We start from the raw sequence: 14,431 nt of genomic DNA, 5'->3' as shown, positions 1-14,431 counted from the left end.
TCTATGTCATCCCTTTTGCCTGAGTTTACTGCAAAGTCTGGGAGGCTGTGTCTGCATCTAAAACTCCTATTCACTCAGTAAAAAGAGATAATGACCTTTAAGGGACATGGAGTACTTGCCATCACCCTTTCATAATTCTGCCAGGATTTATGAGTCTCAGGTCCTCATCGCACTGCTGAGCACTGAGTGCTCATGTGGGTATGTGTAAGTAAGGATGTGGTTTAAATTCTACATCCTTGTGCCCCACTCACACCCCAGAAATACTTGCCACACTGTTATTGGCCTGTGCAGGCTTGGACTCTTCCCTGCCAGGATATCAAAAGGCTGCTGAGATGCATAAGGGCCTCAGACTCTCAGACTAGTGATCTACAGTCACTAATAATGACTGCACAGTTAAGGGCCTCCTATCTTTTCCCACTTCTCCTAGCTGGCTTTGTGCAGACAAATCCCAAGCTGGAGAAGATGAAGGTGAGTGACTTCCAGAAAAAACAGGGCAGTGTTCTAATGGTAAATGCTTCTTCTTTTTTTAAAATTTATCTTTATTGCCCTGGCCAGTTTTGCTAAGTGGTAAGAGCGTTGGCCTGTGGACTGAAGGGTCCCAGGTTCAGTCTGTTAAGGGCACATACCTCAGTTGTAGGCTCAATCCCCAGTCCTGGTTGCCTGGCAGGAGGCAACCAATCAATGTGTCTCTCTCATATCAGTGTTTCTCTCTGTCTCTCCCCCTCCTTTCTACTCTCTCTAAAAATCAATGGAAAAAATATCCTCAGATGAGGATTAACAAAAAAAAATTATATATATAGTTGAAAGTATTATAGATGTTCCCTTATTTCCCCATTGACCTCCTCCATTCCACAATTACCCCACCCCAAGCCTTCACCACACTATTGTCTGTGTCCATGGGTTATGCCTATGTACCTATAAGTTCTTTGGTTAGAAGTTACTCTTTTGTCTTGGTCTCCACGATTCCACACTTCATTCCTTCTTGTAAGACACCAACCTCTGCTTTCTTCTTTTTTGTTGTTTCCCCTAAACGTTCCTTCTCTTCTCTTTGAATCTCTTCAAATCTATAAACGGATGTTTCTTGAATGGAATATGGGTAGCAAAAAAAGAGCCTCCTTCCTATGGTCCTTTCTCCCCTCCTTCCTATGCAGAGACTGCCTGGGTCTCCCTCCAGCCCTCTCAGTGTCTTCCTCAGAACTGGGTCTGAGGCGTGGAAGAGCAACAGACATCAGAGTGGGTGGGGACAAGGGTTTGGATGAGAGGCTGTGTTGAGTTATCTCACACTGAGCTAAGCAGGAAAATCATAAGGAGGAGGAAAAAGATCATGTGGAAGTTTTTAGGGATGGATAAAGTCAGAGTCATCATGTTGCCAGACACAATGGGTCCCAGCCACCTGTCACTACTTGAGCCAAATTCAGCAGAGACAGGGTTGAATCATGTATAAACATTTATTCCAATATTGCCGGCAGCATGGGAGAGCAGTCGGTCACCCTGGAAATTCTGCTCTGTCCCCTGCCTCCCGGCTAGCTGGCTGACTCCATACAGGTGAGGGAGAAAGCTACATGCAGCTTTGAGCTGTGAGTGTAACAGGGAAAGGGCAGGGGAGGGTCTGTAGCCTGGCCTCAGGAGCTTGAAGTCCAATGACAAGGTAGCTAATCTATGATTGCAAACAGCTCAGCCTGTTCTGGGATGCTCAACGTTCCTGAGGCAAATTCCTGGAGGGGTCAGTGTACAGGCACAGCAACCAAATCAAAGTGTGTCCTGTTTTTGTTCTGCTTTTAAAGTGTATTTCTTTTTACAGCCTGTTTTTCTTCTTGCAAAATATCCTCCAGTTTCCCAGTGTCTGTAAGAAAACCTCTTTTCTGTTGTCAGGGGAATCATCATTAAACAGCTGTAGCTCTATTTCTGTTCTATGCCCTTCCCCTATCAGTCAGAGAAACATAAAACATGTGGAAAGAATAATAGAAGGATTTAGAACCAGGAGCCTTGGATTCCAGCTTCAGTTCTAATTCCAGTTCTTGGCTGTTGCCTTGTTGACTAAATGTGTGCATGGTAGCCCTGGCCAGTGTGGCTCAGTGGGTTGGAGCATCGTCCTGCATACTAAAATGTTGCAGGTTTGATCCCCAGTATGGATGTTCTCTCCCACATAGATGTTTCTGTCTCTCTCTTCCTCTTCCCTTCTCTCTAAAAACAATAAGCATATCCTCAGGTGAGGATTAAAAAATAATAATAATAATAAATGCTATATTGCTAAAAATGCTAAGCATCATCAGAGCCTTCGGTGAGATGTAATCTTTTTAAAAACACATGTATGGCCATGATGGGGTCGTTGAAGGAAGGATAGCAATGAACTAGGTGTGAATTAGATAACTTTGAGCAAAAGGGAATCATGAAGTTAGGAGCAAATGAATTCTCAGTCACATGGTTGTTACCTCTTGGCCTTGGACAAATCACTTCACCTCTTCTAGCCTCTGCTAAATATGGACTGCCATGATTATCAGGAGTAAGCTGGACTAAAAGGCATCTTCAAGTCTAGAGTTTCTCTAAGTCCCCACATCCTAGTAACCAACATGCTTTTTAGTAATTTTCATTGTAGTAGCAAAGTGGGGAAGGGGGGAACCAAATTATTTAAAATGTTTAGCTTGGAACCATGCAACATGGAAATAGAAATGAATGTTTTCATATAATACTAGAGGCCCAGTGCGGTCGGGCTGGCCCAGCCCCAATTGGCGGATTGGGGCCAGGCCTGTCAGGAGGAAATGGCAGGAGGTTGGCCGGCAGGCCCACCCTGATTGGGGCTCAATCAGGGCCAGGCTGGCTGGGGGGAGGGGCCACGGGCAATTGGCTGGCAGACCCTGCCCCCATTGGGGTGAGGGGCTGCTTGGGAGTGGGGATGGCCATGGGGAGGGGCTGTGGGAGGTTGGCCAGCCAGCCCCACCCCCGATTGGTGTGTGTGGGGGGCCGATCAGATGCGGAGCTAGCTGGGGGAAGGGTCCATGGGCAGATAGGGGTGGTGGGGGCTGATGGGAGGGGGCAGCTGTGGGGAGGGGCTGCAGGATGTTGGCCAGCTGGCCCACCCCCTATTGGGGTGGTGGGGTGATCAAGGGTGGGGCCAATCAGGGTGGTGGGGGCCCATCAGGGGTGAGGCCAGTTGTGGGAAGGGGCTGCAGGAGGTTGGCTGGCCAGCCCCCCACATTGGGGGGTGATCAGGGGTGGGGCTGGCCAGGAGGAGGGGCTGCCGGCTGATTGGGGTGGGGTGGGCCGATTGGGGGCATGGTCTGCTGGGGGAAAGGGCTATGAGCATCATAGCAACTGGTCGTTCAGGTGATTACAGCATTCTGGTCGCTGGCTTTTTATATATATAGATTTCCTCATGCATGTCTGTTTTGTTAGTGCATGTACATGTGCATGCATTTAGGGAAAATTGCAAAAACCTGCACAGAGAAAACACCTCTCTTCCACCAAGAGGAGTGACTGCATAGCGACAACCTGATGTGCTGGTGATGGAGGCAGTGGGCGTATACAATTGGGAACCTTAGGTTCTGTTTTGTGCTGCATCACTCCTTCTTTAGGTGGGGAAGATGATGTTTGGCTAAAATCTTTTCTAGTCCGTTGCATTTCCAGGGAGTCTAGTTTATTCTTAATTTAAGTCTGTATCTTCCTTATCATGGTTTTCTCCCCTTTCTTTGATCAGTTACCCTTTTTCTCACCATGTGGTTTGGTGGCTTCCTTTTCATACTTCTTATTTTATACTTCCTATATCCCATGAGCAATTTGTAGCAACTTCCCCTCAGTATACTTTGGGTACTGCATGGACCTGCATTCCTCCTGAGACAGGAGGAATATGACAGATCTGCCTTGTTGAGGAATTTAACTTAACAGGCAATGAGAATTTCATGTAGAACTTATATCTGGTGTGTAGAACTCTGATCAAATATGTTCAGGAGATTTGGGGAGAAACAGGACAGATGGAGCTGATGATGAAGGCAAGTATCAGATACCTAGTGAGCAGTAAGGTGAGGAGCGGAGTGTGGAGTGTGGTGGGTACTGCTAGCCAGACATATTTTAGTGAACTCTTCATCTCCTTTCTAGGGAACTACAAAAAGTTGGAGTTTTTATAGTATTGGCTTGTAAGGTCATCATGTGAATAAGAGAGTGACATGAGAGGGAAAATTATTCAAGGTAGAGATAATATTAGATTCTAGAATATTAAACCTGGAAGGCCCTTTGAGGATGTGATAGTAACCTAGATGAATGTCTTCTTTCCCCATTGGGGAAACTGAGGGTCAAGGATGAGAACTGCCCAGGTTCACAAAGGAATTGAGAGTAGAGCTGACTTCTGATTCCACAAATCAAAGAGCCAGCACTCTTTGCACTCCATCATGCTAATGGGCATGGTGAGAAGTCAGATGGCATGGGGACAATTAGAGAAGGAACCAACCCATTGTGAAGTACTTAAGCAATTGAAAACTTTTCCTATGTTGAGAGAATCAAGGCAGGATATCTTCACTCTAGAGCCATGAAGTAGCCTTATTCTCACAGAAACATGAAAGCCAGTGTGCTTTTCTCTTTGGCCCCACATCCCAGGTCTGCCCATCCCAGCTCATGATTCTCTGGTCTTTTTCATTCATCCAAGCATCTTGTGGTATCTAGCTTCTTTCAGGACAACATGAAAAAAGATTTGACTGTCTTTTACTCAAAAAAAATAAAATATTGGCTTTCAAATCACAAGAACTTTCAGTCTTGTCACTGACTTCTCATACAACTCTTGTTTGTGTCCTGGATTTCAGCAAATACATGTATTCTCCATTGAGTGCATTGAAAGATTACACAGATGTTAGGAATTATTGTTATTCATGTCATCATTTTTAAATCTTCCAGATGAATTGTTACAAAAATGTGAAAGGTACCATCTATGAATATGAGGCCCTCACTCTTGATGGAAAGAAACACATTTCATTCAAGCAGTATGTGGGCAAGCATGTTCTTTTTGTCAATGTGGCCACCTATTGTGGTCTAACAGCTCAATATCCTGGTAAGAATTTATATCTAAACCCCCTTGGTACTAAATTTTCCAGCTCACTATATTCTAAATCATAATTAGATTTATGCTTTAATTGTAATTATGCATCAAAATAAATACTTATGATCAAGTGACTTTATTCCCCAATGTCAGGAGTCAGCAAACTATGGCCCACAGGTCAGATCTGGCCAGCCTGCTTCTATAAACAAAGGCGTACTGGAACACAGCCATGCCCATTCATTTACAGACTGTCTGTGGTTGATTTTAATGCTACAAGGCAGAGTTGAAAGGTGGTATGAATACTGGTGACAGAGACCATCTGGCTTGAAAATTCTAAAATATTTATTATTTGACTTTTACAGAGAAAGTTTGCTGATTCCTTTTCTATGTCCTGCCTATGCTTTGCTCCTGAGATTTCCAGGAGAATCAATATATGTACATATGAGAATTAGTAACCTATCTGAAGATTCAAATATACTTGATAAATACAGGATAAATATTTTTGAGACTTTTTCAGTATTTTAAAAGACAAGGAAAAGGGAGGGAGTACTTAAAAATTTTTTTAATTAATTTGATTGGTGATAGTGTTACAGATGTTCCCCATTTTCTCCCTCTGCCCCCCTCCACTGGGTTTCCACCCCACCACAGACTTTCACCTGTTATCTGTGTCTATGGACTGTGCATATATGTACATAAGTCTCTTGGTTAATCTCTTCCTGCCCTCCCTCCCACCTTGCCTCTGAGATCTGTCAGTCTATTCCATGCTTCTATATCTATGGTCCTATTTTGTTTGTCAGTTTATCTTGTTCATTATATTTCACATATAAGTGAGATCATGTGATATATGTCTTTCTCTGACTGGCTTCTTTCACTTAGCATAATTTTCTCCAGGTCCCTCCATGCTGTCTCAAAGGGTAAGACATACTTCCTTTTTTCCTGCTGATAGTATTCCATGGTATAAATGTACCACAGCTTTTTTATCCACTCATCTACTGATGGGCTCTTGGGCTGTTTCCAGATCTTAGCTATTGTAAATTGTGCTGCAATGAACATAGGGGTGCATGCATTCTTTCTGATAGATGTTTTAGGATTCCTAGGATATTCCCAGCAGTGAAATTGCTGGGTCAAAGGCAGTTCTATTTTTAATATTTTGAGGAAACTTCATATTGTTTTCCATAATGGCTGCACCAGTCTGCATTCCCACCAGCAGTGTGCTAGGGTTCCCTTTTCTCCACATCCTCACCAGCACTTGTTTGTTGATTTATAAATGGTAGCCATTCTGACAGGTATGAAGCGATACCTCACCGTAGTTTTAATTTGCATTTCTCTGATCATTAGTGACATTGAGCATTTTTTCAATGTCTATTGGCTATCTGTAGGTCCTCTTTGGAGAAGTGTTTATGTAGGTCCTTTGCTGATTTTCTAATTGAAAACTTACAACCAACATCATACTCAAGGGGCAAAAAATAAGTGTTTCCCCTAAGAACGGGAACAAGACAAGGATGTCTACTTTCATCACTCTTATTTAACATAGTATTGGAAGACAGCTACAGCAATCAGACAAGAAGAAAAAATAAAAGGCATCCAAATTAGAAAGGAGGAAATAAAACTCTCATTATTCACAGATGACATGATATTGTACAAAGAAAATCCTAAAGACTCCACCAAAAAACTACTAGATTTAATAAATGAATTCAGCAACATAGCAGGATGCAAAATAAATAGCCAAAATTGATGGCATATTTATACACCAATAATGAAATCTCAGGAAGAGAAACTAAAACAACAATCCCATTTACCACTGCAACACCAAAATAATAAGATACCTAGAAATAAACTTAACCAAGGAGGTAAAATACTTGTACTCAGAAAATTAGAGGACATTGAAAAAAGAGATATAGGAAGATATAAATAAGTGGAAATGTATACTGTGTCCATGTATTGGAAAAAATAACATAATTAAAATATCCATATTACCCAAAACAGTCTATAGATTCAATGCAATCCCTATTAAAAGACCCATCACATAACTCACAGATCTAGAACATATATTCCAAAAATTTATATGAAACCCAAAAGACCTTGAAGAGAAATAATAAAGTTGGAGGAATCACAATACCAGATTTCAAGTTATACTATAAAGCCACTGTAATGAAAACAGCCTGGTACTGGCATAAGAACAGGCATGTAGAGCAATGGAACAGATCAGGGAACCTAGAAATCAACCCAAGCCATTATGCTCAATTAATATTTGACAAAGGAGGCAAGAGCATATAATGGAGTCAAGACAGCCTCTTCAATAAATGGTATTGAGAAAATTGGGCAGATACATGGAAAAAAATGAAACTAGACCACCAATTTTCACCATACACAAGAAATAAATTCAAAATGGATGAAAGACTTAAATGTAAGTTGTGAGACCATAAAAATCCTATAAGAAACCATAGGCAGCAACATCTCGGACATCTCACATAGCAGAATTTTTGCCAATACATCTCCTAGGGTGAGAGAAACAAAGAAAAAAAATAAATACATCTTTTTTAAATTATTCTTTATTGATTAACATATTACATATGTCTCCTTTTCCCCCCATTGACCTCTCCCCCGCCACTCCCATCCCCCAGCACATGCCCTCAACCCTCTAGTATCTATGTCCATGGATTATGCTTATATTCATGCATACATGTCCGTTGGTTGATCTCTTACTCCCCCCTCCCAACCTCACCTGCCTTCCCTCTGAGGTTTGAGGGTTTGCTCTATGCTTCTATCTCTGGATATATTTTTGTTCATCAGTTTATGTTGTTCATTATATTCCACAAATGGGTGAGATTATGTGATATTTATCTTTCTCTGACTGGCTTATTTCACTTAGCAAAATGCTCTCCATGTCCATCTGCACAGCTAAAGAAACAAGCACCAAATTGAAAAGAGAACCCACTGCATGGGAGAACATACACTGAGTGGCCAAATTATTATGATTTCTGAACGCATAATAATCAGACCACTCAGTGTGTGTGTGTTTGTGTGTGTGTGTGTGTGTGTGTGTGTGTGTGGCCCAGTGCATGAATTAGAGGCCCAGTGCATGAATTTGTGCATGGGTGGGGTCCAGCCAGCCTGGCCGGGGCGGGGACGGGGGGACATGGGCAGTTGGTCAGCCTGCCTGCTGGTCGAACTCCTGGTCGAGGGGACAATTTGCATATTAGCCTTCTATTATATAGGATACACACTAAGTGGCCAGATTATTATGCGTTTGGAGATCATAATAATCTGGCCACTCAGTGTATTTGCCAATGTTACATCTGATAAGGGTAAATTTCCAAAACATATAAATAACTCATACAGCTCAACAAGAGGAGGAAAGGTATTTTATACTTAAAACTGCATTTGATTGAATTCAAGTTTGGTAAAGGAGGAGGCAATAATAGAAGCAAATATTCCCTCTCCAACCGTGACAGCTCCTTAAATGTAGTTTTCTCTCTCTGTGAATTATGCAGAGAAGTATCTTTCCTATACTTTAGGCCATGTGGTTTAAAAGCAATAAATAATGAAAATGATGGATTATATCAGAAACAGATGCATTTCTTTTATTGAAACTAATAAGAACTTCATTTTTTGTTTTTATTAGGTTTTGAATGGGTAATATATTCAAAAATTTCACAGTTCAAAAGGAATGAAAATATTTAGAGTAAAAAGTTATTCCACCTCCTTCTCCTTGCTCCAGATGACAATGTTATCATGTTTACAAAATATAGGGTGGAGCAAAAGTAGGTTTACAGTTGAGAGTACACAAAGCAAGAGTTTATTCTTGTATTATTATTTACTAACTAGAGGCCCAATGCATGAAATTTGTGTAAGGGGCTCAGCCCTCACAGCCCCGGCTTCATCCGGAAGGTCGTCCAGAAGGTCGTTTGGCTGTCAGGTCTAATTAGCATATTATACTTTTATTATTATAGATTATTACAGTATTTTCCACACAAGCAACTATAAACCTACTTTTGCCCTACACTGTGTATAATAGATCAATTCTTTTTTCTGCTCTTCCTCCAGCTAATGACTAATATAAATACTACTTGCCATGTTGTTTTTTAAAATTAATAAGGTGCTTTGGAGTTCAGGCCATTTTCTCATTTCTTAAAAAACTCAATAATATTCTATTGAACCACAATTCATTTTACCAGTTTAAAAGAACTTTAAAAACCAATTTATTCTGTTCCCACTCTATATATAACAGATGAGTAAACTGAATATTTGCTTAAGGACTGCACAACTGGCTTCCTGATTTATTGTCTCTTTTTCCTGGAAGATGCGATGACCTATAGTGACTAATGACAAGAGGGAAGCATGCCAGGAAAGTGCTGAGGAACCATGTGGAGACAGGAAAGCAATCTCTAGAAAAAATGTATATAAATAAAAGTAAATAAAAACATTAAGAGGAGATACCAGTTGGTTGAACTGAATTCAGGGGTGGGCAAACTTTTTGACTCGAGGGCCACAATGGGTTCTTAAACTGGACCGGAGGGCCGGAACAAAAGCATGGATGGAGTGTTTGTGTGAACTAATATAAATTCAAAGTAAAGGAGCGGAGGGGAGAGCAAGAGAACCCTCCGCTCTTTCGGCTCCGCGGGTCGGATAGAACAGCCGAACGGGATCCGGCCCGCGGGCCGTAGTTTGCCCACGGCTGGTAGTGTTTGCCAGGGGACTGAAGGCATCTAGCTCAGAAAGGGTTAACAAAGAAGATGATTATAAAAGTCTGAGCAGACAAGTTGGCAAACTTCCTGGCAGTGGGAGAAGCAGGCGGGATCTTGCGTTTTGACATACCAATGAGGAACGCATGTTTACCATCCAAAGATTGTGGAAGAACACAAGGAAGCGAAACTCAGAATTTCTCAGGTTTTCTTGGTCCCTGGCAGGGTGACCACACTCCACCCAGGGTGACCAGTCTGTACACAGGAGAGAAGCACTGTCACTGTCCTTTAAAAAAGGAAAATCTACTAATTAATCAAAAAAGACAAACTGATGAACAGTGATGTTTAAACCTAGCTTTGTTTAAAAATTACCTGGTGAGCTTCTTGAAAAATTGTGACAAAGAGTCTTGGCTGGGTGAAGCATTGAACACTAAGAGGTTGTGTGTTCAATTCCAGTCAAGGCACATACCTAGGCTGTGGTTATCCCAGGCCCAGCACATATGAGAGGCAACCAATTGATGTCTCTCTCCCTTCTTTCTAAAATAAATAAATATACCCTCAGGTGAGGATTGAAAAAGAATTGTGCTAAACAAAGACATAGCAAAATTTAGCATCTTAGCCATTTTTAAGTGTACCACTCAATAGTATAAAACATTCACATTGTTGTAAAACAAATCTCCAGAAAGTTTCATCTTGCAAACTGAAACTCTACTTTCATTAAACAATCTCCCTCTTCCTTCTTCCACTCAGACCCTCAAAACCACCATTCTAATTCTGTTTCTATAAATTTAACTACTGTATAAACCTCATGTAAGTGAAATCATACAATATTGGTCTTTTTATGATTAGTTTGTTACTTAACAAACTATCTTCAAGCTTCATCCATGGTGCAGCATATGACAGAATTTCCTTCCTTTTTAAGGCTGAATAATATTCCATTGTATGAATATACCATATTTGTTTATCCATTCATTCATCAATGGACATTTAGGTTGTTTCCACATCTTGACTCATGAATAGTGCTGCTAAGGACATGGGTACAAATATCTCTTTGAGACTGCTTTCAATTATTTGCATATATACCTAAAAGATGAATTGCTAGATCACTGTTAGTTCCTTTTCTTTTCTTTTTTTTTTTTGAGGAACCTCCATTCTATCTTCCATAGTGGTTGCATGATTTTAAAAGCCCACCAGCAGTGATCTGGTGAGCTTTTGGGGAATAATATAACTGGGAGCCGTCTCAGAGGAATGGAACCTGAGAGCTCTGGAATGGGGCCTGGTGGGCCCGCAGCTAACTCTGATATGCTGCACATTTGGAAAAGACTATATTTTAATAAAGGGTTTTAAATGCATGTCTGAAGATTTGGTACCTGACTTTAGCATTTCTAATCTAGAGCATTTCTCCTCCCTTGGGCCTCTGTTTCCTTCTCTGTGAAATGGAATCTTTCTCTACACAAGGCAAAGTCTCTGGCCAGGTTGCCATCTTGCCCCATCTCTACCGCAGAACTGAACACACTTCAGGAGGAGCTGAAGCCCTTTGGCCTTGTTGTATTGGGCTTTCCTTGCAATCAATTTGGAAAGCAAGAACCAGGCGAAAACTTGGAGATCCTTCTGGGACTGAAGTAAGTACTGCTCAAAACCATGTAGGAGGCCTCTGTACACCTTTCCTCGACCTCTGGAGACCCTTCCATATGTGTGACTTACTGGATGGTGCTGGACTAATAGGCTCAGCAGCATCTGCAAAATGACTTTAACTCTGACCTACCCTGGTGTGCAGTGAGACCTGGCAGGACTGGGGAAGTGCAGGAGCATTGAAACAGCTGGTTCAGAAACAATGTAGAGCAAAGGGACAGACTGCAGGATAGAGAAAAAATAAGTGAATCGGGGGAGCCAAGCAAAACAATGGCCTTACCTCTCTTTCCCAGCCTGTCTAGTTTATGTCCACCTCTTTCTTCCCTTTCCCATGACATCCAATTCTGATGTTCCATCATAACTTTCCTGGTAACATTATGGCTTATTACAGGTATGTCCGTCCAGGGGGAGGATATGTACCTAATTTCCAGCTTTTTGAGAAAGGTGATGTGAATGGTGAAAAAGAACAGAAGGTTTTCACCTTTTTGAAGGTGAGTGAATGACTGACATAAGCCTCTTCTTTCCTAATATCTCTAGCATAGCATTGGTGTAGAAATAGACCAAGGGCTCCTGTCCAGAGGTGGGATTGGGCTCTGAGGGAAATTTCCAGATCAGCATGGAGGGTAGAGTTTACACTGTTAATATCTGTTGGGCTTTGTGTGGTGGAAAGAGGTGTAAAATAGCAGCTTTTCCTGGAACCACCCTCACTTGCTCATTGACTTTCATTCATTCATTCAGGGTACATTTATTGACTGCCTGCTATCTATAAGGTAACTTACTAAATACTAAGAATATGAAGATGAATAAGACACAGTGCCTATCCCTTAACATGCTCATTCTAGAGAGGGAGACACAGAAATCAATAGGTAAAACAAAATTTAACAACTTTTATGAAACAACAACTTTTAGATACAAAGAACGTGAGAGCTGAAAGGATCCCTAAAGATCACCAAAGTTCATTGTTCTTAAATGTCAGACTGTGAGCCAAAACCAAATCCTCAGTAAACTGAAGGAAGTTGAACTGTATAAGGAGAGTTTTATAAACTCAAATGACTTATAGGGCTGCTCTGCAATTTATTCTTAAAATAATCTTTTTTTAAAATCAAATGATAAAGTAATGATTGTTTTTTAATTTCTTATTTGATAAAACAAAATGCTGGTAACTCTACACTGAGTGGACAGATTATTATGATCTCTGAACGCATAATAATCTGGCCACTCAGTGTACTTATGTATAAGGGAAAGCTTGCAAATCTTGATATGTCAAGGGACCAGGAGATAGTGGCCCCCAGCCTCTGAATAGTAAGTCCTCTGCTTCTTTCTAACTACCCACAATGCAGTTCTTATACATGAAAAAGCCTTATTTTAAAATCCCAACTCTGTGGTCAGTCTACACTGAGTGGCCAGATTATTATGATCTCTAAACGCATAATAAGCTGGCCACTCAGTTGTATATTAGCCCCAAAAGATATCTTTGAAATGATCAAGACCTGAGAAACCACATTCTAATCCAAGCTACTAGCAGAAAAAGAGTCCAAAGGCTAGAGATGTGAAATATCTTACTCACGGCGATTTTGTGATGAGGTCATGGGAAAAACATAAAGAAGAAGCCCACTTTCTATAACATCATAAACATAATTGGTAGTAAGTATGGTGGTAATTCACATCCTATATAATAAAGAGGTAATGTGCAAATTGACCATCACTCCAACACACAAGATGGCCACCCCCATGTGGACACAAGATGGCCACCACAAGATGGCCGGCAGGGGAGGGCAATTGGGAAGGACCAGGCCTGAAAGGGAGGGCAGTTGGAGGGGACCAGCCCTGCAGGGGAGGGCAGTTGGGGGGGGAGCAGGCCAGCAGGGGAGGGCAGTTAGGGGTGACCAGGCTGGTAAGAAAGGGCAGTTAGGGGTGACCGGGCCAGCAGGGGAGCAATTAGGCATCAATCAGGCTGTCAGGAGAGTGGTTGCAGGGGTGGGCAAACTTTTTGACTCGAGGGCCACAATGGGTTCTTAAACTGGATCGGAGGGCCGGAACAAAAGCATGGAAGGAGTGTTTGTGTGAACTAATATAAATTCAAAGTAAAGGAGTGGAGGGGAGAGCAAGAGAACCGGATAGAACAGCCGGTTTGCCCACGGCTGGGTTAGGGGGTGATCAGGGTGGCAGGCAGAAGTGGTTAGGGGCAATCAGGCAGGCAGGCAGGCGAGCAGTTGGGAGCTAGCAGTCCCGGATTGTGAAAGGGATGTCCGACTGCCCCCAAAGGGTCCCAGATTGGAGAGGGTGCAGGCTGGGCTGAAGGACACACACACACACACGCACAAATTTTGTGCACTGAGCCTCTAGTAATTTATTAAGAACCACAGGAAACTAAAATACCTAGGTGTAGGAGGGGTTGTATCACCTGTGGGTAAAATAGCCTGGGTCATCCAGAAGTAAAAAGGATGTTGTCATTTCTCTTCTTTTTCATCTCTCTGTTTCAGCACTCCTGTCCTCACCCCTCTGAGCTCTTGGGCTCCTTCAAACATATCTCCTGGGAGCCCATAATGGTACAGGACATTCGCTGGAATTTTGAAAAGTTCTTGGTGGGGCCTGATGGAGTCCCTGTCATGCGCTGGTTCCATCGGGCTCCAGTCAGTGCAGTCAAGTCAGATATCCTGTTGTACCTGAAGCAGGTCAAGACTAAATAAGAAGGCCAGGTGGGGCAGAAGTTATGCTGCTTCTCACCTGAGGACCTGTTCAAAAAAATACACCTTTTTACTACACTCTCTTTTTAAATGTCCTCCCCTTGACTAAATCACCTCTTACTTTTAAAGTTCTTATTCTCAGATGACTGGATCAGAAAACTATGGTACATCTACACAATGGAATACTATGCTGCCATAAAAAAGAAGGAATTACTACCATTTGTAGGCACCTGGATGGAATTAGAGAACATTATGCTAAGTGAAATAAGCCAGTCAATGAAAGAAAAATACCACATGATCTCACTCATTTGGGGATAATGAAAGACATTATAAACTGATGAACAAAAAGATAGTTACAGAGGCAGTAAAGCATCAAACAGACTGTCTAATTACAGCGGTAAGGT

The 14,431-nt window shown here is 41.9% G+C and overlaps 1 protein-coding gene across 1 annotated transcript; it reads left to right on the top strand.

Moving 5' to 3' along the window:
• Window positions 1-381: 381 nt before the first annotated feature.
• Window positions 382-14,030, top strand: LOC308246559 (epididymal secretory glutathione peroxidase-like; the record flags this gene model as incomplete). Its single annotated transcript, XM_080664946.1, has 5 exons — window positions 382-468; window positions 4,882-5,035; window positions 11,213-11,330; window positions 11,732-11,831; window positions 13,824-14,030. 5 exons carry the CDS (start codon window positions 382-384, stop codon window positions 14,028-14,030), a joined length of 666 nt encoding a protein of 221 aa, XP_080521072.1.
• Between the last annotated feature and the right edge of the window lie 401 nt (window positions 14,031-14,431).

This window comes from Plecotus auritus (assembly GCF_963455305.1).
Source record: "Plecotus auritus genome assembly, chromosome: 4".
NCBI classification, from domain to species: Eukaryota; Metazoa; Chordata; class Mammalia; order Chiroptera; family Vespertilionidae; genus Plecotus; species Plecotus auritus.
This window is presented reverse-complemented; position numbering and strand designations above follow the sequence as displayed.